The 25,759-nt window shown below is 37.9% G+C and overlaps 1 protein-coding gene across 5 annotated transcripts in view; it reads right to left on the reverse strand.

Moving 5' to 3' along the window:
* Positions 1-25,759, reverse strand: part of JADE2 (jade family PHD finger 2) — a 231,913-nt gene that overhangs the window by 96,167 nt on the left and 109,987 nt on the right. For 2 of the 5 annotated variants that reach the window (XM_058173992.1, XM_058173991.1), the window contains exon 5: positions 474-643. In XM_058173992.1, coding sequence (XP_058029975.1) covers positions 474-643 — 170 coding nt within the window. Of the gene's footprint in view, positions 1-473; positions 644-13,442; positions 13,534-18,298; positions 18,333-25,759 lie in introns of those variants that run through there. The other 3 variants (XM_058173996.1, XM_058173993.1, XM_058173994.1) reach the window with 3 other exon arrangements.

The following is a 25,759-nucleotide window of genomic DNA, read 5'->3' on the forward strand; positions in this document are numbered from 1 at the left end:
AAGCTTCTGTACATGCGCAGAGCATATTTGATGACGTCCAGTTGGATGGGCAGAGCCTCCTGCTGCCGCTACTATCGGTTCGCCCGATCGGGGTGAACCAGTAGCAACCTACCACTGGTAAAGGCTATGGAAGGTTGCATGCCAATACATTGGTGCTTTGTTATTGGTTATGTTTCAATATGTCAACCATATGGTGAAAAAGAAAACTGCCTAAGTTTAACGCCCAATACACCACCATCCTTCATCCTCTCAGATATACCCTCATATTATTTCTTGGGTGATGAAGGTGAATTAAATTTGTATGCTGCCCAAATTTCAGTTCATTAAAGTTTCTCCTATGTATAATCTTAGTTATGTAGCATTAGGCCCCTCCCCCCCCCAAAAAAGTGATAAAGAATTTGGCTTGGATAAAAAGAGAGATAAAATTAAAATCAGAAATTAAAACATACACACACTCGTTTACGAACACCTACCCATTTCTTTGAGCTCCATGTTGAAAAGTTCCAACCAGCAAGCATCAATTTCATCCAGATCATAGCGACATACTCTCTGGGAATATATTCTGGAAGCATCTGAACTTTTAGAGCTGGACAAGTTCCTTGGAAAGGTCTGTGGTGAAGAATGGTCTAGCAGAGGTATTATCCTATGGAAGAAATCAAGCTTTGTTGTAAAAGACAGATTTAGAAATGAAATAAGTCTGTTAGAAACATGTAGAAGGTATATTGAAAGCATCAATACACATACAAATTATAAATATGTATATTTAGCGGGGGGGAAAACACTAAAGTAAGTTTTGAGTTCCATTATCCAATATGTAAAGCAACCATTTTGGAGTGGAGAAATTTAGGCATATAATAAATCCTGGGGGCAAGATTCAAAATTCATGCAAGAATATCAGACAGAGGGAGATGATAAAAGGACCTTTTACAAATGTTTTCAAAGTTATCCCTTCCACAGTACAACCCTGAAATACTAGAATGAAGAAAGTATTTAGTATATCACATTGCAAAAGCCAAATTACACTCAACATAAATATGGTGTTCATTATTGACTCTCTGCATCTCTGGTAAACTATCAAGAATTACCACATAAAATTAAGAGTCTGTCTTGAAACTATAGTCACTGACTTTTTTCACAATCAGGAAATGTCTTCTGAAAGATCTAACATCAGCAGAATAAAGGGTTTAATATCCTAAATATTAAATCGTTTGATATTCAGATATATTAAGAAAAACTTTAAAAGACCCTTCTTGTCTGAAGTTGCACTTATTTCACCTATGACCCTATTACAAAAATGGTCTCTGTTTAAGTGATTCAATTGGTAGATAATCTCAAATAAGACCTCACTTATTACAATAAACACAGGTATTGTGTGCAAATTAGATGACCTATGGCTTTTTTTCGTCACTCAGAACAAAACTTGCCTGGTGCTCAGCAGCTATTATTCAAAGAACAGATAACAAAAAAGATTCCTTCATTCAACTATAATCTGATTATACATCACTGTAACTTCATATCAAATAATTTTTTTACTGTATCAAAAAGTACAGACAGCATTTAACCTGAAATAATTGCAAGATAACCTCAAATTATGGACTGGCCTATAAGCTTCTAAAGCCAGAGAATCCTATTGGTGAACCTATAATAGTTATATTGTTAGAAGTAATACAGCTAATGAATTGTAATTATACCCCAATAGCTTGGTTTTTTTTAAAAAAGGAAGACTGTTTAATCATAAGATTAGTTCAGCAGAACTCCATAGAGGCAGGTAATCTAATAGCATATTAACAGCAACAGCACAATAGCACTTACACTTATATACCACTTCACAGTGCTGTACAGCCCTCTCTAAGCAGTTTACAGAGTCAGCATATTGCCCCCAACAATCCTCATTTTATCGACCTTGGAAGGATGGAAGGCTGAGTCAACCTTGAGCCAGTGAGAATTGAATTGCTGGCAATCGGCAGAATTAGGCTGCAATATTGCATTTTAACCACTGCACCACCACAGCTCTTTAAACTAGCTTGTGTGAGTAAGGATTCTGAAACTACCTTAACACGTAAATTATTTTGCAAACCTGGGTAATATCCAAGGATTATAAAACCCTCCAGAACACTGTTAGCCACTGACATTCAGCAACAAATAAACTGGTTTTAGACAGCATCTTTAAAGGATTGGGCTGTACAAAAACTACTGCAAAGTTTAAAGTGTATGGTGATATCACTGCCATCAACTTCTTCCCTGTAGCCCTCAAATCTTATCCTAGCCATTGTCCCAAGGGCTAGAAGAGGGATAAGATACACAAAACGATTGTGCAGACATGAAAGCAACATCCTCCCCGGTTGCTCAAGACAGAACAATTCAAAATCTAAAGATCTGTTTCCCCCCCCCCCCCACACACACACATGCAATCACACTTTTTTCCTCTGGGACATAAGGAACTTTCCATACATTTGAACAAGAAGCTTGATGCCACAGTGTTGTTCTTCTATAAAATACTCAATTTTTATTGGCTTGAGTCATCATTTCTGAGTGGCTGCCCAAATGAGACTTGAAATAATATTTCAAAAACCCTTGATTCTGCTTTGCTCTCTTTAAGAACGACTTTGCTGTATTAGCAAAGGAACCATCTAATCCAGCATTCTTGTCAAGCAGTGATCAGACACAGATGCTTCTGTGAAGTCAACAACAAACAACGCATGAGGGCATTGCTGTAACTCTGCCCCTGTTGTTTTTTTCCCCAGGAGCTGGTACTCAAAGACAGCTTCATTTGTTCTGGTTTATGTTTCTTAATGGGCTTACCCTTCACCAGTGTTCGCAATCTTTATATCTTGGTGTGATAAAGTGAGATAATAATTTCCCCCCTAGCCACTTTCTTCACACTGTGGCTTATTTTTTTTAACTCTCTATAATTCTCATACCCCTCTTACCTTGGTTTTCGTTTATCTGAACTAGCTTTCCTATTGCCTATAACATTTATTTATTTGAAGGAGAAAAACTATCAAATCTAGTTTAAGTGCAAGGATCTTAGGCAATACATCTAATTTTTAACTGAGATATCTAGTTCCTCTATGATTCTTCTATCATACTCTGTATTGATAGCCCTCTAGTTGGGGTGGAAGGTGAAGGGTTCTGTAGCTTCAAAGCAACAGATTATTTGATTTTTTTTGTTTTTCCTTTTTCCATGATTCTACTCCTACAAGTTTATGTTCAGTGACACTAGAAGGATCACAATGACAAATTAAGAAACTTCTAATACCATGTATTCTGTCTCTTTACTTTTCCCATGCTTCCTTATGCCTTATCTCTGACTTGATACTAAGGGCACACTTGATGCTAAGGGCACGCATCACTACACTCAAGCCAGATGGATTTTGCTAATAGGTTTCTACTTTTATTTCGCAATCCTCATGCCACCAGTTCAGAGAACGTATATATCACAACACCACAGATTCTTTGAAACTTAAAATACTTTCTGCTGACACCATTAGCAGCTAAAAGTCATCATCCTCTCAATTCTATCCCCATTAAATGTGATTCTTCTATTTCCTTTCAGCCTTGCAAACATGATTTGCTGGTAGTACCTCCTCCCTTTTTGATTCAGAAGTCAAACAAATGTGACAAATCTGCCTACATCAATCTTCTCATAATATTAGACACTAGAGACTTTCTTTTCCCTGGAGCTTATAAAGATATCACTCAGAAATCACATGTATAAACAAACCCCCACTTCAGAAGAGGAGGAAAAAAGAACATTTTGGATGTGTATATATGATATGAATGATAAATGAGTACAAGCTGCTTTAGCCTCAGCTGAAATACAGAAGGCTAAATTACTGTAACTATGAAAATAATTTGTATTGAAGGTTTCCAGAAGCAGATGATTAACCCCAGAAGGCTGCTTCCTCTACCTAAACTGTAAAAGTTCTTAAAAACAAAACAAAACAAACATAACAACATCCTGATCATATTCTTTTTAAAAGATATTTTCAAAGCCTTCTCCATTTCTGCAAAAGTTGATAAAGCTCAATATTATTTTTCCAGGAAGTTACTGTTATATGCAGATTACTGCAAAATCCCCTCAATCCAGAGATGTATCTGAAGTTACAGAAATATCCAATCTAGCACACATTGCTCCGGAAACAGTCAAATCTGGTTTGACACCTGGATTTTAAGCAAGATTCATACAAACTAGAAAAAACACATGAGTATGTATAGTTTTTCCAGCAGAATAGGATGACATTTCATAGAAATTACTGTTTTCAAACTGTGTTTAAAAAATGTTTTACTTTCACCACGTAAAACATTTTAGTGCATCCACTGCCTGCTTCATGAATTATGAACACTTCCTCACAACCTCATTACCATGTCCTTGACTTGGCAGAAAAGTATGTCAATGTAATTTGTGCAGCCTCACGGCTGAACTTCACTATGCCTCAGTGAGGAAAACTGAGTGGGGTGGGGTGGGGAACTGTCCTTACAAATTCAATGCAGGGCAGTTTTTGATGGGTTTCCAAACTTCCTTTCCTTAATCAATCAATCAATCAATCAATCAATCAATCAATCCAACAGATAACTAATACCCCAATGTCCATTATTTATGGGAAATTTTTCTCCCTAACATCTTCCTCTTCATCTCTGATAGAATCAGTTCTATCCAAAAGAAATTGAGTCATAGAATATGGATTTGTCAGCCAGCACCACATTTTAATTTTAATGGGGAAGAAAGTTACTGGCAAAGTAATTTTGAAAGTGGATATGGAATACTGAATATATATGGGTAGTCCATAGTGCAAGATTTGATGCAGAAAAGCCATTCCCTCCCAATGCTAATTGGGAAGATTTTAATAGCAAAAAAAGGAAGCCAAACTTGTTCTTATTTAAAACAACAACAACAACAACTGCATCCACTTTTCCCAGATATATAGAATATACCTTAAATCAGGCTCCATAGACAAACACAAGTCCCACAGACAATTTATTATATATATTACATTAAATATTCAATATTTAATATTCAAAATATTTTTCCTAAACACTTCCTTACTTGTTGGATGTATAACTTTGGGACATTCTTAACTACAGTAATGTTTACTCTGGAAAAACATTAATAAAATTTAAAGTGAATGGCTTATGGCCACTGACTTCTGGTACACCCTGTATATACAAATAAAGTGCTGAAGTTTGGCTCTGGAAAAGCTAGCCCCAGTATACACTACAATAGAATTCAGTCTTCATAAAAGAAGAAGAAAATGTTCTCTCCTGCCCACTTACTACATGGTTTATTATAATATAATAATAAAAAGGGCTCACATTTGTTCTAAGGAATCTATTTCCCACCAGCTTATGCAATCAATTCTTCAAATTCATATTTCAACATTTCAAGTTTTGAAAATAATTTGATTAAATCAAACTCAGTATTTATTCCAAATTAAACTCTCACTGATCTCAGTATGAGTTAAACACATGCCATGTTTGTTGGATTGCAAGCTGGCCAGGGACAGCTGCGGGGGAGGGGGGTGTTTGTCCAAAAAGCTAAGAAGATAGCTTTCCTCCCAGCTACCCCATTTAGCAAATAAACTTTAAAGTCTGGGAAGCAAGCAATATTGGAAGTTTAACTTTGGTACCAGTTTTTTTTAGATGTTTATGTTTTTAATAGATTTATGTACTATATTGTTTTATTATTGATACTGTTGATTGGGAACCACCAGGAGTTTGATATAAGATGGGCATCTATTCAAAACTTTTAAATTAAATAAACAGCATCACACATAGCAATATATCCCGAGAGGAAAAGTTTCATCTGAGAAGCAAATTCTGATGCCAGTTCTGACAGTTCCTGGCTCATTCAAAAGGTGAAGCTTGCCATGGTATTTGCAAAGAACCACATTTTCCCTTTGAAATATCACTCTGTAAGTGCCAATATACACTGATGCTGACAAAAATGAACAGTGATATCTAGTACAGGAAAAACTTTTTAAGTCTGAGATTTTTGTGATCACTCAATTCACATTATTTCAACATTTTCAAAAGAACAAACCGTGGGCAATTTTGTTACCAAGGGATATGAATCTTATCATAGTTGCCCTGGCCAAAACAAGAAGCCCTATTGCTCAGCATGCAGTTTCTAAAAAGTAAGTGACCCAAATGTTTGGAGATACTCAAAATGAATATAACTCTCTCAGACAGGGGTGTAAAACTTGCATTATCACAGCAGTGTCACATGATGTATCGGGACACCCTCCCTTCACGAAAGTGGGCGTGACCAGCACGTGACGCATCCGGCCCAGGGCCATGAGTTTGACAGCCCTGCTCTAACACCTTATACTCTCTGCCATCTTATCTAGATTTCAGACACATTCCATGCCTGAAGGGTCATTTTACATAGGTACGAGGACTAACAGTCATCAGTGGATCTTCAGCATATTACATACATTTTGCTCATTCGTTCATGCCGGCTTCTGAAATTACATCACTATATCTTAAGATACTGAATTCTTTACATTAGGGGTCCCCTAACCAGGGCTGTGGTCTGCTAGCAGGCTGTGACCTGTTGGGAACCAGGCTGCCAAAGCAGCAGGTGAGAATGCAAAGCTTCATTTGCACATGTGCAGGATTTAGGTTGTGCATGTGAAAGCATTCTCCCACCCCCCCCCCGCCGCTGAAACCACTGAAGCTGCTGGTCCATTGAACCAAAACAGTTGGGGACCACTGCTTTACATGCACCTTCTCAAATATGATGACCTTCAGGTGTGCTGGAACAGCAATCTACCGAATAACCAGTTTTTATATTTAGGGAGTTTCACTCAAACATATATGGGATTGGCTGGAGAAGGTAGCAGTAAACCAACTGAGCTGAATAGCATTTTCGTTTAACTGTTTTGAATCTTCTACCAATTGGGAAGTGAGATTTTACCTATCAATTTTATTGGCTGAATCCTAGTCTCAATATTATGGGGTGGGGTGGGGTGGGGTGACGAAGGGAAATAATCATTTTCCCCATACCAAGAATCTATATATATATAAAAGCAAAAACCACTCATGCCATAATCACAAAACCTCCAGAACCGTAAAGCGTAAAATCCTGAAATTTGCCACGTATGTTCCTCTCGGTTTCTAGGTGCTCACTACGAAAGGATCTTTTGAAACGACCATCAGAGCATTAGTATTTACTATATTATTATTAACATGCTCTGATGCTAAGGAATTCTACTCCCCCTCCCCACCTGAAAAGAAATCTGTTCCAAATGCAAAACACAAGCAGAGGAGAGAGGTTTCAGTTTCAGTTTTACTTTCACAGCAGCAAGCAGCTTTACTACAAAACAGTTGAGCTAAGCCACACCTAGCCTCCTTCCTGTTTCCTTCTTGCTCACACAGCAAATACTGTTTGAGTTTCCAAACACCCCTCAATATTCTCACACACTGTCAGGATTCTAGGCAGATGAATACCGATGGATGCTGTGGGCTGGGACATTCTACTCCCCCTCCCCCTCTGTTCCAACTGCCAGTTGCATTATATTAACACACTCTGATGCTACGGAGTTACACATTCTACATTAAGTTTCAGGCTGTAAATGTCAATTTATCAAGCCTGAGCACATAGTTTCGTAGGGAAGCAAGGGTGTTCAGCTAGTAAACATAAAAACCTCTATCACCATGTTCTCTGTTAGTCAATTTTCCACTGAAAGCCCTAAACATATTAACCTTTGCTTATCAATTTTATCTCTGCATTGGCATGAGGACACAATATGGGCTGTGGCTTCATTTATAAAACTATGTTCCACTGAAATATAGTTGCTATGTGAGGTCAGCAGCCTCTAAATTTGACATACAAATTAAATTAATTAAATTAGTAAATATGTAAGATGAGCCCATTGAGTATCAAGTTTATTTAATTACAAGTAGCTTTAAATGAATGAAAATTCTTTGGGGTCACTTTCTAACCAGTACTATGATTGGTTCTAATTACTTGATTTTACCATTCTTACTAAATCCTATTTAATAGAAATATGAACTATAATTATACTAAGTATTATTCATGTAATGTTTTAAACATGCATTCTAACATCTGTGTTGGAAGATACTTTGAGAAAGCTGAACTCTAAAAACATACTGTTAAATACCTTTAAATAAATCAGCAAGTAAGTACATAAATAAATCATTGGTTTTGTTGTGCATCTCAGATTCCTCCCAAGTGCTACAATATCCTATTGACCTAGGGCAATTACAATTATATACATTATTCTAAGTGCACCTAAACTGGTCTGAATAAATTGCTTTTAACACAAGCTTAGCTGCTTTGCTACTCGTGTTTGTGCCTATTATAAAACTTTGAGGGGGTTTATTATTACTTCTGCTTTGTGAATATTTTCAATTTGCTTCTAGTTCTAAATCCTGTTGTACTAAAAGAATCCTACCTCATGACTACTTAAGTTTATCCAAGTTCCTTTGTTATGTGGTTTAGAATACTATTAAATTACTGTTCAGTAACATCTCTTTTGCTACTTTTTTTTTTACTCAACCAACTGATCAATCTTTCCTTTAAATGGTTACTTGCTTCTGATTTACCGTATATACTCGAATATAAGCCGATCCGAGTATAAGCCGAGGTCCCCAATTTTACCCCAAAAACTGGGGTAAACTGGGGACTCGAGTATAAGCCGAGGGTGGGAAATGAGGCACCTACCGGTTGGGGAAACCCTCCTCCTCAGCTGAGAAGGCTGGCGGCTCCCCGCCCGCCCTCTCACTGCACCGGCAGGGCTTCCCAGCGCCGTCGGTAAAATGTGAAAAAGAAAAAAAAACTCGAGTATAAGCCGTATATACTCGGTATAAGCGAGGGCATAAAAAAAAAAAAAAACTCGAGTATAAGCCGTATAGACCCGAGAATAAGCCGAGGGGACGTTTTCCAGCACAAAAAACGTGCTGAAAAACTCGGCTTATACTCGAGTATATACGGTACTTAAACTAACTACATTTCAAAAAAAATCACTCTTAACATTATTATTAGCAACTATTGTTGTGTGGAATACTATATACAAGAAAAATCTTTTTCAATGTGGAAATTGCATTACCGTATATACTCGAGTATAAGCCGAGTTTTTCAGCACGTTTTTTGTGCTGAAAAACGTCCCCTCGGCTTATACTCGGGTCTATACGGCTTATACTCGAGTTTTTTTTTTTTTTAAGCCCCTCGGCTTATACTCGAGTATATACGGCTTATACTCGAGTTTTTGTTTTTTTTTTCCTTCACATTTTACCGGACGGCGCGGGGAAGCCCTGCCGGTGCAGTGAGAGGGCGGGGCGGGGGAGCCGCCAGCCTTCTCAGCTGAGGGAGGGAGGGTTTCCCCAACCGGTAGGTGCCTCATTTCCCACCCTCGGCTTATACTCGAGTCCCCAGTTTACCCCAGTTTTTGGGGTAAAATTGGGGACCTCGGCTTATACTCGGATCGGCTTATATTCGAGTATATACGGTATCTCTTTCCTGGGAATTGCAAAATACATAGTTAATGACATATTATATTATCAGAGAGTCCAAAGGTGAAATGGAATTATTTCCCCTCTATGGTTTGGCCAATTTTAAGGATCAAATGAGTAAATATTCCAAATCTGAACTGAACACTTCCATTTACTAAAGGTAAAGGTTTCTTGTTTGACTCCATTTCTTAGTCGAGAGGCAGCGTTGTTCAAAGACACTTCTGTGATCACGTGGCCAGCATGACTATATGTCGAGACACATGGAACGCTGTTACTCGCATTTGCACACTTTCGAACTGCTAGGTGGGCAGGAGCTAAGGCAAGTAATAGGAACTCACCCTGTCACATGGTTCCTTGGTCTCAAACTTGGTCTATCAGCTTTCCAGCTGACGAGCTCAGAGTTTTTAACCACTGAGTCATTGCGCCCCTCTTCCATCCACTAAAAGGGTACCAAAAGAGGGCTGAGTGACTATATGCAGCCTATAGTTCCTTGCTTTAGACTTACCATCCTCCTATATTTCTTTTCAGTGAGCTTTTACTTTTTCTTATTATTTGGAACCCATTCTATTTTGTAGGAAAATAACTGTTAATCAAGCTGTTGCCTTAGAATCCTAACCATAGTGACATGTTCTTGGATTTGGTGAAACCTTATTATATTTCAGATATTTTAAAAACTAGTTTGTGAATAACTTCTAGTAACCTCTAATAATACCCTTGACTTTCATATTTTTACCATTTTAGCGAAGTTTCCTTTTTTGAATTCAGATATGTCTTCATTACATTTATAAATTAAATTTGGTAGCACTTTTACCCATCTATTATTAAATAATGCAATTGGCACCAAAATAAATTATTTACAACTAGTTCCCTTGATTTCTTGGAGGAAGAAACATTTTTACATGTTCATTAAAAACTGTTAGGAAAGTATAATAAACAAAGAAAAATTAGTGGGTACACAATAAAAAACAACAACATCCCTACATATATTACATGGGTTAAAGTACATATGAACATACCGGGGGGGGGGAAATAAAATATGAAAATTTATAATTATTAATGTTAAAAAATTAATTTAAAAGGTAATTCTGTGATAAATATAGAAGTTCAATAAAATGAGGAACATCTACTTTTGGAAGAAAAAAATTAGAAAATGGGTCACTGATCAAATTTAGAGGAACCATAGGAATAGCAAGTAAAATATCATTAATGAAATGACATTTCTTTAATATAAATTGTAACGGTAGATATTTATTCAGTACCTGTGTGAATGATCTGAAGGATTTTTTTATACCCTAATTTAGGCACTAGATACTAAAATTTTGAAAATGCACAATAGGGTTTTAGAAGAACCATTCATACTTATGATTTGAATAAATTGGTCAGTAATGTTTTAAAATATTTAAGCATAAGAAAAAGGAGAATAAAAAATTGCTGGGGAATCTTTATGCATTAAAATACTTAAAAAGGTTTAGAAATTCAACAGTCTGGATTCAAAGAACTAAAAGAATTCCAATCATAGGTCAGAGATATGTGGCTTACATCAGGGGTCTCCAACCTTGGCAACTTTAAGATTTGTGGACTTCAACTCCCAGAGAACTCTGGGAATTAAAATCCACAATTCTTAAAGTTGCCAAGGTTGGAGATCCCTGGCTTACATCATTATCTAAAAAGCAGAAACAGGGGAGATGCAGCAGAAACCTCTTACAATTCTATGTTTTGGTTGGGAAGATTAAGATGTGTTGGTGGATTGTTACCGGAACTACCCAAATATAAAGTTTCAGAGATACAATAACTGTAACTGTAATCTTAGCTTACAAAATTAGAAAAGATATGTAAGTAACTGAAATGAGATCAATGTAGGAATTAAATATAAAAGAGATTTTATATTTAGATGAATAGGATAGGCGTCCCCAACCCCCAGTGCGTGGACCAGCACTGGGCTGCGGCATGCCAGAAACTGGGCTGTGCAAACAAGCGAAGCTCCATCTCCGGGATGCAAGCAGCAAGCAAAACCATGCCCCTTCCAGTCTGTGGATAAACCTCTCTCCACAGAATCTGTCCTGGTGCCCAAAAGGTTGGGGGCCCCTGCCTTAGGAGATGCTAAAATTGTTTATGCTACACAAATCTAACACCAAATTTGATAGAATGATTTGTCAGACCACCAAAATGGAACTACTTGATTTATACACAGCAAGTTAAGGACACAGGCAAAGAATGTGATTTGTCAGTCCAAAATGGTAACACTAAAAGAGAAAATTTGGACATATTTCAGTGCAATTTTCACTTTTTGTGATAGCTTCCATATTTGCTAATTGAATAGCTGGATCTCATTAAAACCATTAACAGGGCTACAATAAAAATTTGTTTTTACTATTTAAAAAAGGATGCTAAAACAGGAACTTTTCATTAGAAATAATTCTCAATTTCATGAGCAATGTTTGTTCTTCTGTTTATTTATTGGACTCATTACCTATTAAAGGCATAAATCAAACACTATTCCAAATGATTATTTTAAATTATCAAAATGGAACAAAATCTATATTATCTTCTTGTTTTTTTGTAAATGTATTTTGCATTTACTGCTTCTCTCCGACTCCTCCCTGCCCCCCTCCTGTTTTTGGCAAGAACAAATGTTGTTTTCTTATTGTTTGTGTAAATTTGAAAGTATTTTCTAATTCTTTGTATCAGAAATATCAATTCCTTATTCTGTTTAGGCCAGATTTTCCGCAAACCATGCATAGTTTGAAGAGAAATACATCTTTAGAATTCTGCCCCAATTTGAATCCAAACATCTGTCAGACTTTCTAGAATGTCATTACTGCAGATGTCCATCCTAAACTCTGTTATTTTCTTGACCTCATGGTATCAGCACAGATGTTAAATCATGAGCCAATGCTTGAAATAGAAAGTGAGTGCAAACAAAAACTAAGCCAGACATAATTGGCACCACTATGTTACCTCCGAACTGACCCAGCTCACACATGATTAGACTTTTAAGTCTCTGTTAATCCTATTTAAGTAACTGGCTTACATAACTGTCAGGTTACACTAGGTCAGTGGTTCCCAACCAGTGTGCCGCGGCACTAAGGGGTGCCGTGAGATCTTTTGAGGGTGCCGGGAACTTTTGAGCTACGGAGATTTTAAATATCTATTTCCTTATAAGGGTGCCGAGAACTTTTGAAAGGCTTTCCAAGGGTGCCTCAAACAAGAAAAGGTTGTGCCTCAAACAAGAAAAGGTTGGGAACCACTGCACTAGGTAATAGTTTGACATGCAGTCAACTAATGATCCTCAAAAGTAGTTTTTTAGCAGAAGATAAACATGCAAATAACACTCACTCTACACATTCAAGACAGCATTCACAGGACTGGCAACAAAACAGCATTAATATTTTGGAATGATTCAAGAACAACTGCTTATTCTTTCCCTTCCTTATAATCACCTCTCTATTTTCTTCAGTGAAAAAAGTGGGTATCATGAATATCCTGGAACTTATTTTCCACAGCAGAGAAAATCATGATAGACTGGGAAATTTGCCAGATTAGGAGTCTTTCTGCAGTGATTCTCTAGTGGCTTCACCTGTTAAATCTTCTTTAGTTGGAGTAAGAAGCTGTAGAGCAGGGCTGTCAAACTGGCGGCCCACAGGCCGGATGCGGCATGTACAGGCCACACCCACTCCAGCTCCGTGAAAAAAACGATTGTGAAATGTCACTTGACAGCAATGTGATGCCACATGTTTGACACCTGAGCTGTAAAGTCTGGAAAAAATAATCCATCAAAACTGAAGTAGAGAACTCTGGATCCATAGTTCTGACCACGCCACAGTTTCCAATATATATTTCTCTTCAGGAGTCCTGTCTAGGGTGGCCAGAGCAAGCTGTACATCCTTGAAAAGGAGCAGGATGACTAGATGACTAATTCTGACTACTTACATTCTCTCTAGAAAAGAAGAGATTGTGAAATTGCTCACATGTACTTCAGGCAGCTGCTCCTTGCAAGTAGACCACAGGAATCAAGAGTGGCTGTGAATTGAAGGAGTTTCATCAAGCATTTAGTGTGGCCTATAAGGACAAAAAGCTCAGTTGAGCCTTATTTCTTAATCGCTTTTAAATTGCTTTTCAACTATTAAAAACCCTCAAATCGGCAAGTTTTACAACATTCACTGAATGAATCTTCATCAATCCTTGGAAAAAGACGTTTAAAGTGCGACATAAACAGGAAAAGGATAATTAGAGTTTTGACTTTAGAAAGTTATAAATGGATAAGGTCCAGAGGGATTTAAAATAATCTTGAAATTAAATATTCCCTAGGAAAATGCAATCATTTAAAAAATGGTAAGATGGGATTTTGAAAGTTAATCTTAAGATTGTTATCATGAAAATATTGAATTTAAAAGAGGCTATCGAAGAGGAACAGGTTTTACTGGATAAAACTGAGATTGAGGATTATATGAATATGGATTTAAAATGACAAGTTATAAGACTGATATTATACTGGATATACAAATGAAAATGCCATATTTCTTAATAATTAAAAGGGATATACAAATAAAAACCAGAAGAATGATTTGGTTAATGTTCTTATTTGGTATTTATAAAAACTATGGAATATTATTTAAAGATTGCTAAAATCAAAAGGAAGGAATGTAAAATTGGTTTATTTACTTAAATTTAAAAATAAGTATTTTGTTGTTTCTGATAATCTTTAAAGGATTTTTACTGACTAAGACCAAATGATGAGACTTTAGGTATTTAGAAAAATATTTTGTTGTTGTTGTATTAGAGAAAGTGATAAGTTACTGTGTTATAGTAAAGGGAAGGAATATAAAATTTGAATAAGGTTAAAATAGAAGCTAAAATATAATAAAATATGCTTTCTGGTAACCGTCAGTGGACTTTTGCTAACTAGGGCTGATGACAGGGCTTTGTTTACAGAGATGAGATAAGGGAATAAGAGATCTTTTGTTGTATTTCCAAAGAAGATGATCAGTTACTGAAATTGTTTCTACTTGTGATGAAGGGGAAGTCCTTCCTTTATATATTTTGCTTTTTTTAGTATGTTCTTTTTTTCTTTTCCTTATTTTCTTTTTCTTTTTACTTTCTTTTCCACACTTTCTGTATCATTTTTCATTCATTTCTACTTTTCTTACTTAGTATTAGTCTTTTATCTTTGTAATTGTTTAAGAAACAATTCTGTTTTAAGGCAGAGACAGCAGAATTAAACAAACATCAGAATGACAGCTGTTAGCACAAAATGGATTGCAGCAAATGTGAGAGATGGTTGGAGGAAAAAAAATGAATTAAGGTGGGGGTTACTGTGAACATGCAATCACTTTATGTATGAACTACATCATGGGATGGAGAACCTGAGGAGATTCAATCCTTTTGTTCCCCTTCTAGCAGACCTATGTAAGCATATTTATGGAAGCAGAAAAAGGAATATCCAATGCAAAAATGTGATCTTGCTCCTGTACCAAAATCCCAGAGATCCTTTATCCCTAAAAATATGCTATCAAACCTGTGTAGGATATCAGCCTCTCTTTCATGTTATTGGTAGCAGTGATATTTTTTATTCTTTATATTTTTTATTTTATTATGTTTATCGGAAACAAATTTGTCCCGAAGCTTAAGGTGGGGGTGGAATGAAGTTTTTTAAGAGTTGCAGAGAATGATTGTGTGTGTGTGAGGGAGGGAGAGAGAGAGAGAGAGGGAGGGAGAATGCATAATCAAAAGCATAAGGTATGCACAGAAGGTATCATTCAGCCTAATCATTTAAGAATGACCACATAGGATAATATTTATCATTCCTTCCATGGTACTGGTATTAAGGAGGGATAGATTGATGGATACAATGCACGGATTAATAACTGTATTGGAGAAAGATGGATAAATGTGTGGTTTGTGCATTTGAAGCCCCAATGGAAGATGAAAACATAGTTTGATGGAAATGTATGAAGAAATGACTATGGTGCAAGAAGTATGAAGACAGACATTTTAACTACCATCAACTTCCACTTCCAAGAGATGATTCTTGGAAAAATGCATTAATTCCTTCTTTGCTAAATTTAATATTATTACATTTAACTAAAGGCATGGTTTTTAGCTTTGCAGAATTTATACAGAGCATATGACCTGAAATAGGTAAATGTGGATACTAGGGCCAGCCTGTTTGTTGCCTGTGCATAATGCACAGTTGTGAGTTAGACCACCATCATAATCTTCCTTACTTTTCCTCCATACAGAAGCTTCTGCACATCAAAGCTTCACAACTACAGGGCTTTGTAAGTACAAGAGCAATCATGTGCTCAAAGTGTGTTAAATTAAAGGCAGTTGCTAGTAATAACACTGCCAAAGGACCAAACAATGTACACCAGTGACAGCCTCTGGGATTTAGAAACTCTGATACTGATAGCAATGTCAGTTCCCCAGGAGGCAGGAAAAGCCTTGGGAAGTTGTCAGTACATCTGATATTTTACTACAATAACCAAAACCACAAAGCACTGGTGATTTGCAGAGAGTTGTGGAAGCACAACTCTTGAATGATTAATAGTGTGTGTATCTCCCTGAAGGTTTTTATCCAAAACTATTACTTTGTAGAATGAAATCTGAAACAAAGCACAATTGAAGCTAGAGGTGAAAGCTTTCCAATGGAGGGAAATAAATCTCTGTCCAGTCTTGTAATCACCTGCCTAAAGCTGATAATGACTACAAGGACCTAAAAACCTGAGAACAGAGAATACCCACACTACACTGAACATGTTGCTCTGGAAGGGGATTAAACATATAATAAGAGAACAGAGGATGCTGACTGCACATTATAGTTCTGGCAGCCCAGTCCTGAAGGGCTCCTTCAGTTGCAGGCAGGGATTCTTGCAACTCCAGTTAAACTAATACCCAGAGCAAAGGGAGTGAGAGACAGAGCCACGTGGCAATTCCTGAATTAGTGCTAAAACATAATTAGTTCTACCAGAGCCAGAGTCTATGTCTAGGGCAAGAAATGAAGAAATGCTCTGAAAAGTCCAGCTGGTTCAGGAAAGGGATTCTTGATAATTTCACTGGGTCTTGAGTAAATCTATTGGGAATGCTTAGAGTTGCTTCAAAAATAAGTCTCTCTCCCCCTCCCTCCCTCCCTCCCTCCCTCCCTCCCTCCCTCTCTGTCTCTGTCTCTGTCTCTGTCTCTGTCTCTGTCTCTCTCTCTCTCTCTCTCTCTCTCTCTCTCGTGTGTGTGTGTGTGTGTGTGTGTGTGTGTGTGTGTGTGGTGTTGTACTGGTTTGGGGACAACCTTATCTAATTTGATGAGTAAACACTTCTGCAGTGCCCTGCAGAAGAAAGTCGTCAATCCTACTTGTTAGTTTATCAATAAATTACAATCTCTGACATTTCTATATGCCAATTAAAATGACTATACCTAAAATGAATGAGAGCTTATGAAGTGCTTAAAATGCCAATTTAGCAAATTTAGCTCCCCATTCTTTCCAGCAGATGTCTAAAGAGATCTCTGACCTGATTGAATGATTAAGTAAAGACTCAGCATAGCTTTGTTAGCTTTAGGCTTTCACAGATCACACTATTGTTTTTCCAGCACTGTAAATGATAATGGCAGCATAAATGGATCATCAAGTGCATCATACAGATATACTGTATGTATGTATGTATGTATGTATGTATGTATGTGCGTGTGTACACAGACATACAGTACAAAGAATAATCAGTTCACACCAAAAATCTCTGCCTGTACATCCTGTCCACATGTACCTGCACCTTCTGGAGTAACCACATCTGCTATTTCAGGCAACCTTCCGATATAATATGTAATTAAATGTAATATGCAAACTAAACCTTTGATTCCTCTGGGCATCTTCCAAATCCACAGAAGCTTGACAACAAAAAAACGAAGTAACGACTAGTTACCAATTTTTAATAAGTGTTTGTTGAATTAATTGATGTTAATTGAAGTTAGGAGGGTGCCAGCCCTCAAGATACATAAAATCAAGAAACAGACATTCAAGGAATGCTCTTTATTGTAGTGGAGTAACATAGTTTGAGGGGACATGCTCTGATACTGGAGCCGCCATCTTGGGGTCAAGCCCACTGCTGTGGAAATCAAAACTAGAACAAGGTGCTCTGGCCAAAATGATTTCCGTGAGAAAATAGAAAAAGGCCTCCTATGCGAACATCCTGTGTCCCAAAGAAACCTGGACATCAACAACTTGCTGAATTCCAATTGGTTCTCTGAATAATTGTCTTCTCCCATCTGGCCACTGTGGCTATCCCTTCGGCTGATGGGGAAAATAAAACTCCCCCTCCCTCCCCTTTTTTTGGTCAGGGAAATATTGAATTCAAGACTTTCCGTAAGAGTCCTAGTCCCATCAGAGAAACTGCTATGAGAAAATCTGAGCAAACTCCATAGGCAGGAGTCAAAAGAAAAGGAGATTTAGCAAAAAAAAAAAAAAAAAAACCCACTCACAACTGTAATTAGGAAGCAACATTAAAAATTCTCCAATTAGAACTGTAACATGAGCCAGCAAGGAACAGAGATGAGAAAGGGGTATAGTGGCCAGTTTTGGAGGCTATCAGGGCTTCCACTTTTAATGTCATGATATCTGCCCAGGTCCTACACCCCTGCTGCTGCTAACAACAGCAGCAACCCTGTGTGAGAGCTGGGACTCTCCTAGAATGCTTTAGGGGGCGCAGTAATAGGTACATGGCCAAGTCAGCAGATTTTACAATGTGATCAAGGATCAAAGGAAAGAACATCAATAGCACTACGTAGACCAGGGGGGAAAAAACTGATGTAGATCAACCAAGACCTGAAAAATACATTTACCAAAAATCGTAATTGTCATCTAGTATTCAAGCACATGAGAGATGTCCAATTCACATTGCTGCTGCTTTAGTTCTAAAAGGAAATTAAAGGGTTACTCAGTTGATACATAGGGTTAAAGATAATCAATTGATCTATATAGGTACCCTCCTCCTTCACACAGATAATTGTGTCAGGTATATATGTATTTCTTAATGCTGATAGACCTGTCTAAACCTCTGTTTGCTCTTCAGTGAACAGCCTGATGTTTCTATATTTAAGATTCCATTATCAAAGAATGGACTCAACCCACGCAAAGGAACATTATGTGCAAAATGGCTTCAAATGGGAAAACTCTTAGGGCATTCTGGAGTACCTACGCAATAATAAATTACTTACCTAGGGCACAACACATCAAACATGTTTATTTGTCACACTGCCTATTTTGCTCTGTGTCATGATACAGGGTGGGATGTTACAGCTGGTTATTAATAGTTTAATTAAGACATCAGCTTCTCATCTAGCAGTAATAAATAGTACACTGTGTCTAATTTACAAATGTACACAAATCAAACCTCTTGACACCCTCTTAAAATAAATACCAGAGTGTCCATTTGATAGCCAGGAACACAAATAATTGAACGGCTTGTTATAGAAGATGTGAACTAAAAACAGCTCCTGTTGTCAAACTCTCAGAATCGCACTATAGTTGTTTATAATGCAAGCACAGACAGTTTCCAGTGTTGACACAAAGCTGAGCCAGACAATGAAAAAAAAGGAAACTTTCATTTCTAAGGAAATCTCCTGAAGTGTGCAGAATTTCACAATGCTCATGTAATAGATGTAAAGCTGTTTCCTTTAGCTTCAGGGGAAAGAAAAAAAAAAGGTGGGGGGAGGAAGAGACTGATAGGAGCATCTCTATACTGAGAGTAATGAATTAAGGTAAGCTCTCATCTAGTGTCTGCAGCTTTGCAGAATAGTTAGCTTCTCCACTGAGACTGCAAAGAAAGCAGGGGCTGGGTGGGATGGGGGTAGGGAGTAGAGGCTAAGGTCTCTGTTATTTTTACCCAGGCATTGCAGTACAGATTTCAATCACTTTAAATCGGGAATTTCTTCCAATGTTTGAAAAATCCAGCCTCCTGAGGGTCAAAGGAGTTTTGCAGAATCTACTATGGTGTCATACACGGAGGCAGGTTGATCCTTAAGGTTTCTTCTCAATCACTTTGCCAAATATCTTTGGGATATTTTATATTCACATCTTTTTTTTTGTAGTAAATTTTACTTCGCCTTCCATACTTCGTATGGAAATCTTAGCTATTTCACTCTGATACTTGAGATTTAATAGGTTGCAATCAGCACTTTAACCACATTGGGTCAACTGATTCTCACGGACGTTGCTGTCCTTGCTTTGATTTGTATTCCATAGTGTCTGCCAGAGGAAAAACAAGTTACGCATTAAAAAAAGTAAGAAAGGTGGCACTTGGTGATATGGTGCTTCGATCCTACACTTTGGAAAGGAATGAATCTCCTGGATAGCAGCTGATTGGCCCAATACATGATCACTTTGAGCACTGTACTACTAACAACTGGAGTCATAGAGCAAGCAAGTACCAGTAAAAGTAACAGAATAGTTTGATGTTCAAGGGCTATAGAGAGACCTTTTGTAATAATACTCTTGAGCCAGGAAGACTACAGAATTGGGATCAGCCAGTGGCAGGGCAGTGCAGAACTTCAGGTCAATATGATCAATCCAATTAATCTACCAGTGTCAAACTCGCAGCGTCACATTGCCGTCACATGTTTTTTCCCTTCGGGGAGCTGGAGTGGGCGTGGCCTGCGCACAGTGGTGGGATTCAGCCGGTTCGGGAAAACCGGTACTTAAATTTCTGGCTGGCCCCGCCCCTTCCAGGAGTCCCACGCACCTTATATTGGCTCCCAGGTAAGTGCAGGGGGGTCTCCTAGGCCCAAAACGGGCTGTGGGGGGCGTGTCCCCCCTGCGGCCTGTTTCTGCAGGGGTGCAGGAGGCCGAGTGCTGCCTGACACACACTCTGGCCATGCCCACCACAGCAACACCCACCCAGCCAGTCATTAGGGCAGAGAACCAATAGTTAAATTATTTGAATCCCATCATTGCCTGTGCGCCACCAGTTTGACACCCCTGAATTAATCCATCACTGAATGTGTTCACTTTCCTAGGACTACTTATTGAGGAAGGTACCATCCTAGTTCATTCAACCCTATCATGTGAATGTCTTCAAATCACGCCATTGCCCCTTAACTGCGCAGTATATTCCCTCAACCTCTCTGCAGTCATCACACTCTGCTTGGCAACCCTAGCACACACTGAACTGCAAACCTTGTCAGATCAGCATATGCCTTCTTTAGGATCTCTTGCTGGGTCTGATGCCAGAGGCTGAACAAATAAATGGAGACGGTTGAATGGCTCCTGAAAAATTTGTTAAGATAGGTTTGTTGTGCGTGTTAACCTATTCACACACACGGCACCTTGTGACTCTGACATTTGCTGGTGCAGCCTACTGGCTTCTGCCTTGTCTCACAGTTGGCCTATACTCCACACATGCCCTGATTTTAGATCATTTTTACATCGGATGCTATACACCTATGTACTGTTGTTTCTAGAATTTGACGGTGAGTTTGTTTTGTACTGACTGTAATTATTATTTTCTTTGTAATTAAGGTCCTCATTCCACTCTGTTAGCCAAAAAAAAAACATTTATATCCATTCCAGAGTGAATATGAAGGCAGTCTCTGACATCTATTTGCTTAGAAATCTGTGATGCTTAGGCTATCACAGAAACAGAATTCCAGAGGACTGAAGAATTATATTCTTAGCTTTATTGCTTTTCCATTTCCAGGGTTGCATTTAAAAAAAAAGAAAAAGAAAGAAACGCTACCACATATTTTTTTTTGCTGCCAACAGCTATTTTTTAAATATAAGTTCTGTACTAGCTGATTATTTTATGCTGTTCGAACTCAGGTGGCAAGCTTGGATATTAGAATGCTTGTTGCTCATCTAACAAATCTGGATACTACAAACTCAGCATACACAATCTTCCTTTGGTTAAGCACTACAGGCAGGTATTTGTTAGACATGTTTAAACCATATCAGAGTTTTTTCAGAAATGATCCTAGAAAGGAAAAGGGAGAAGAGATGAAAGTCAAAAAATTCATTACAGAAAAAGCTTGTCAGATTGGCTGGAAATCGAACTGCAAGAAAGCTATCAGGGGAGCACTTAGTGGCAGTTTCAACACTCAGTGCCTATAACGTAGCTTACATTTCACCATGCCAAAAAAAGATGACTATCTATCAACAGCAGGAGGTACAACAGTATTGAATTAAACTTTAATGATGCTATAATTTGAAGCTTTTCCCAATTCAAGAAAGAACACAGAGAAGGAAGAAAATAACTTAATTAAGACCAGACCTAAACTAAAGGACCAAGTTGATTTCCTGGCAATAGTCCATTTCTTGGGTTCACAGGATGGGCAGAATTCCTACAGAAATAATACTGTAGACTGAGAACTCCAGAAAGTTGCTTGGAAGAAGAAAGGATGCTGGCAGAAGAACAGTAGAGATACACTTCCAAAGGAAGTAATGGAATCTGACACTTCTTATGAAACCATACTAAGCACCATTTTATTTAAAAGAAAGTTGACCCTGCATTTAAGATGAACTCCGTGGAACAAAATGAGAAGGTATATAGATGTTTTTCTAAACACAGAAAAAAGAAAAATGTGCACACTCAATTTTCCTGGCTATCTGCTGTATCTGAAATCTGCTCTGAAGATTTCTCCCCCATCCCCCACTTCTGTGTATTTACCAATATCCACACACTCAAAAAGGATTTGAAACAGCAATCAATAACTTTGTAAAATATACAGAAGCAACCTAGAACTAAGGAGAAACTTCCTAACAGTGAGAATAATTAACCAGTGGAACGGTACTTAATCATTGGAGGCTTTTAAGGAAAGACTGGACAGCCAGTATCTGTAGGGTCTCCTGTTTGTGTAGGGGGTTGGACTAGAAGACCTCCAGGGTCACTTTCAACTCTATTATTCTGTGTATACAATTTAATCCCTATCTGCCTTGAGCAGCCAATCTCCTATACAGACAAATGTCTCTTCCCATCAGAAGTACTGTAACCCATCAGAAATACTACAACAGAAGCTAAGGAGCACTGAAGAGCCAGTATGATCTATAGGTAAATCCTGATTTACAATCAGTTGTTTAGCTATCATTAAAAATTACAACAAACCCCCACAGGGCTACTTATGACCCGAATTTGAAGTTGTGACACCACTGCCTCCCCTTGGTGACGTAATGGCATTTTAAGTGCTCAGCCTTTTGCAGTGGCCTTTTTTGTGGCCTTTTGCACTGCCTTTTGCAGTGTCCCACAATCACCATAATTTTAACCACTATTTACAATGTTTTTTTGTTGGAAACTGGTATTTACTTTTACTTTCCGTTTTTTAAAAAAAAGACCCTTGTGGTCAATGGATCCACTTAATGAGAGTGGTGTTCACTTTAATGACTGTGATATAAAAGATCACAAAATTGGGCATTGTCCTGTGGTGACCCACTTAATGACCAACATGACTTACAATCACAATTCCAGGTTCAGTTATAGTCATAAGTGAAGGACTATCTAGCGTTAATGCATCAGGCTAGAAACTCAGGGAGACTGAGTTCTGGCCTCACCTTAAGCCAGAAAGCCAGCTAATGACTTTGGGCCATTCACTCTCCTTCCCCTCTAGAATGGAGTCAAAGGCTGAAACTGCTGCCCAAAAAACTGCAGAGGCTTATTCAGGCAGTTGCTAAGAATGAAGGAAGAGGGAGGGCGAGGATGAAAAGAAGGAAACTACTTTCGCCAGGAAAGTAAAGGAAGAGAAAAGTGGATGAAGAGAGAAGAGCTATCTGAAATGAAAAGGACAAGGAGAGTATGCAGCCACTGCAACACAGGTGTCAAACTCGCTGCGTCACGTTGCCATCATGTGGTGTTTCGTGACATTTTCCCATTTGTGAAGCTGGGGTGGCATGGTCTGCGCGTGACGCATCCAGCCCCCGGCCCGCCACTTTAACACCCCTGCATTACAACAAGAGTTAAAATTAACTGGGTAAGTAACCCCTTCCAAATGATCTTCAAGCTAATCTTTGCAAGTCTATCTACAGTTAGTTTCTGCTCATTCCTTCCTTCTTAACTGCTGCTATGCTCTTATCAGGAATGAAAAAAATATATGTGGATTTTTGGAACGGGGACGGTGTTTTTTTAACCAATAAATATTCTAACTCCTACAGAGGATGACATTTCTTATGATATCTCTACCTGAAGTTAATGTATATGAAGTACAGTAGCTTAAGGCTCCTTAACACAAATATCCTTTTGACTGGCTGTTTTGAAATAAGGGTTTCAAGGACAAACTAGTTATCTTGTAACTCACACAGTCTCGTTTCCCTTTCCTCTGTCTTTAGCCAACTGATATTAAAGCCTGTTTTCTAAATAGTCCTCATCTATTATCTCATCCCTGCCTGTACTTCCCCGATATTGGTTAAAGAATAAACAAACGTCAGGTCTTGTTGGCTCTGATAAATATCTAAAGTTGTATTTCTCAGCTGACATTACACTAATGCTAGACAGAAGAATTCAGGGAGGAATAAAATTCTTCTAAAATTGGGTGTCAGAACATTAAAGTAGATGGAGAGGAAGCAAGAAAGCCAGTTTTCAGTCAAATGTGCTGGAGGTAGGAAGCAACTGTGCAAAATCTTTCTGCTGTTGTATTGTAAACATAGCTGTTGCTGATTGAGTTCTATACATTTCCATGGGAATACCTGTCTTCTTCATGCAAGCCAGCCAGCTCCTAACATGTCTTTTTCAGCCCTGATAAAACTCTTAATTTAAAGAGCATCACATCTTAGACAGGCCACTGTCTGTTCCTTGTTCCCAACAGTGAAAACTCCTGAGTGGGTTGTTTACCTTTCCAAGCTGTCTCTAAACTTAGGGCTGTACCAACATTTGGATGATAGAATACTTTCTAAATGGAATTAATAAACTAATGCATTTGCTGTGCCATCTTTTGACTTAGTTTGGTATAGTATTAAGCACTGCAGATACTGTATGAGAAAAAAGCCCTGTATTTTGAATCCATTTCATTTTCTATTCCATCCCACTGAAACTGCAGCCACAGAATAAACTAGTTTTGTCCCATCCATTGTCTCTATTTTTTTCTACCTTACACATAACACTACCTTATAATAAATGATAATTCATTTTACCGCAATTGCTATGTTCCTCCAATTTAACAGTAACTAATGCATGTAAATATATAAAATATTCTTTTTCAGAAAATAGGGACTTTATGGTGGGACCCATAAATTACTTGGACAGTGATAAGAAAGATTTAAAAATGGTTTCAAATACATGCTATGCCTGTTTGTCTACAATAGCTAAGTCCTTCTTATGTCCTATTACCCAAAGCACTGCCATTATTCTCAAGGTTTTAAGAGTAATTCAATTAACAGGCACATTGGATCCAAGTCTCTTGGATGAAAGTAACAACTGCTGTGTAGTGGTATGCATGTTACAAAACTGATTTTTCTGCCACAAAACTTAGAGGGTTGTTTAAGCCAACCAACAAGTTATACATGGACTTTAAAAGATTAACCAATCTCTCCTTAGAAAAATGGCCTCGGCCCAGCCTACATTCAGAACATTCTCCTTGTCATTCTAACTCAAATATATAATAATAATAATAATAATAATAATAATAATAATAATAATAATAATAATAATAATAATAATAATAATAATAATAATATCAGAGTTGGAAGGGACCTTGGAGGTCTTCTAGTCCAACCCCCTGCCCAGGCAGGAAACCCTACACCATTTCAGACAAATAGCTATCCAACATTTTCTTAAAAATTTCCAGTGTTGGAGCATTTACAACTTCTGCAGGCAATTGTTCCACTGATTGTTTAACTATCAGGAAATTTCTCCTTAGTTCTAGGTTGCTTCTCTCCTTGATTAGTTTCCACCCATTGCTTCTTGTTCTACCCTCAGGTGCTTTGGAGAACAGTTTGACTCCCTCTTTTTTGTGGCAACCCCTGAGATATTGGAACACTGCTATCATGTCTCCCCTAGTCCTTTTCATTAAACTAGGCATACCGAGTTCCTGCAACTGTTCTTCATGTGTTTTAGCCTCCAGTCCCCTAATCATCTTCGTTGCTCTTCGCTGCACTCTTTCTAGAGTCTCAACATCCTTTTTACATCGTGGCGACCAAAACTGAATGCAGTATTCCAAGTGTGGCCTTACCAGGGCATTATAAAGTGGTATTAACACTTCACGTGATCTTGATTCTATCCTGTTTATGCAGCCAAGAATTGTGTTGGCTTTTTTGGCAGCTGCTGGCTCATATCTAAATGGTTGTCCACTAGGACTCCAAGATCCCTCTCACAGTTACTACTATTG

Source organism: Ahaetulla prasina, chromosome 2 (assembly GCF_028640845.1).
Source record: "Ahaetulla prasina isolate Xishuangbanna chromosome 2, ASM2864084v1, whole genome shotgun sequence".
NCBI classification, from domain to species: domain Eukaryota; kingdom Metazoa; phylum Chordata; class Lepidosauria; order Squamata; family Colubridae; genus Ahaetulla; species Ahaetulla prasina.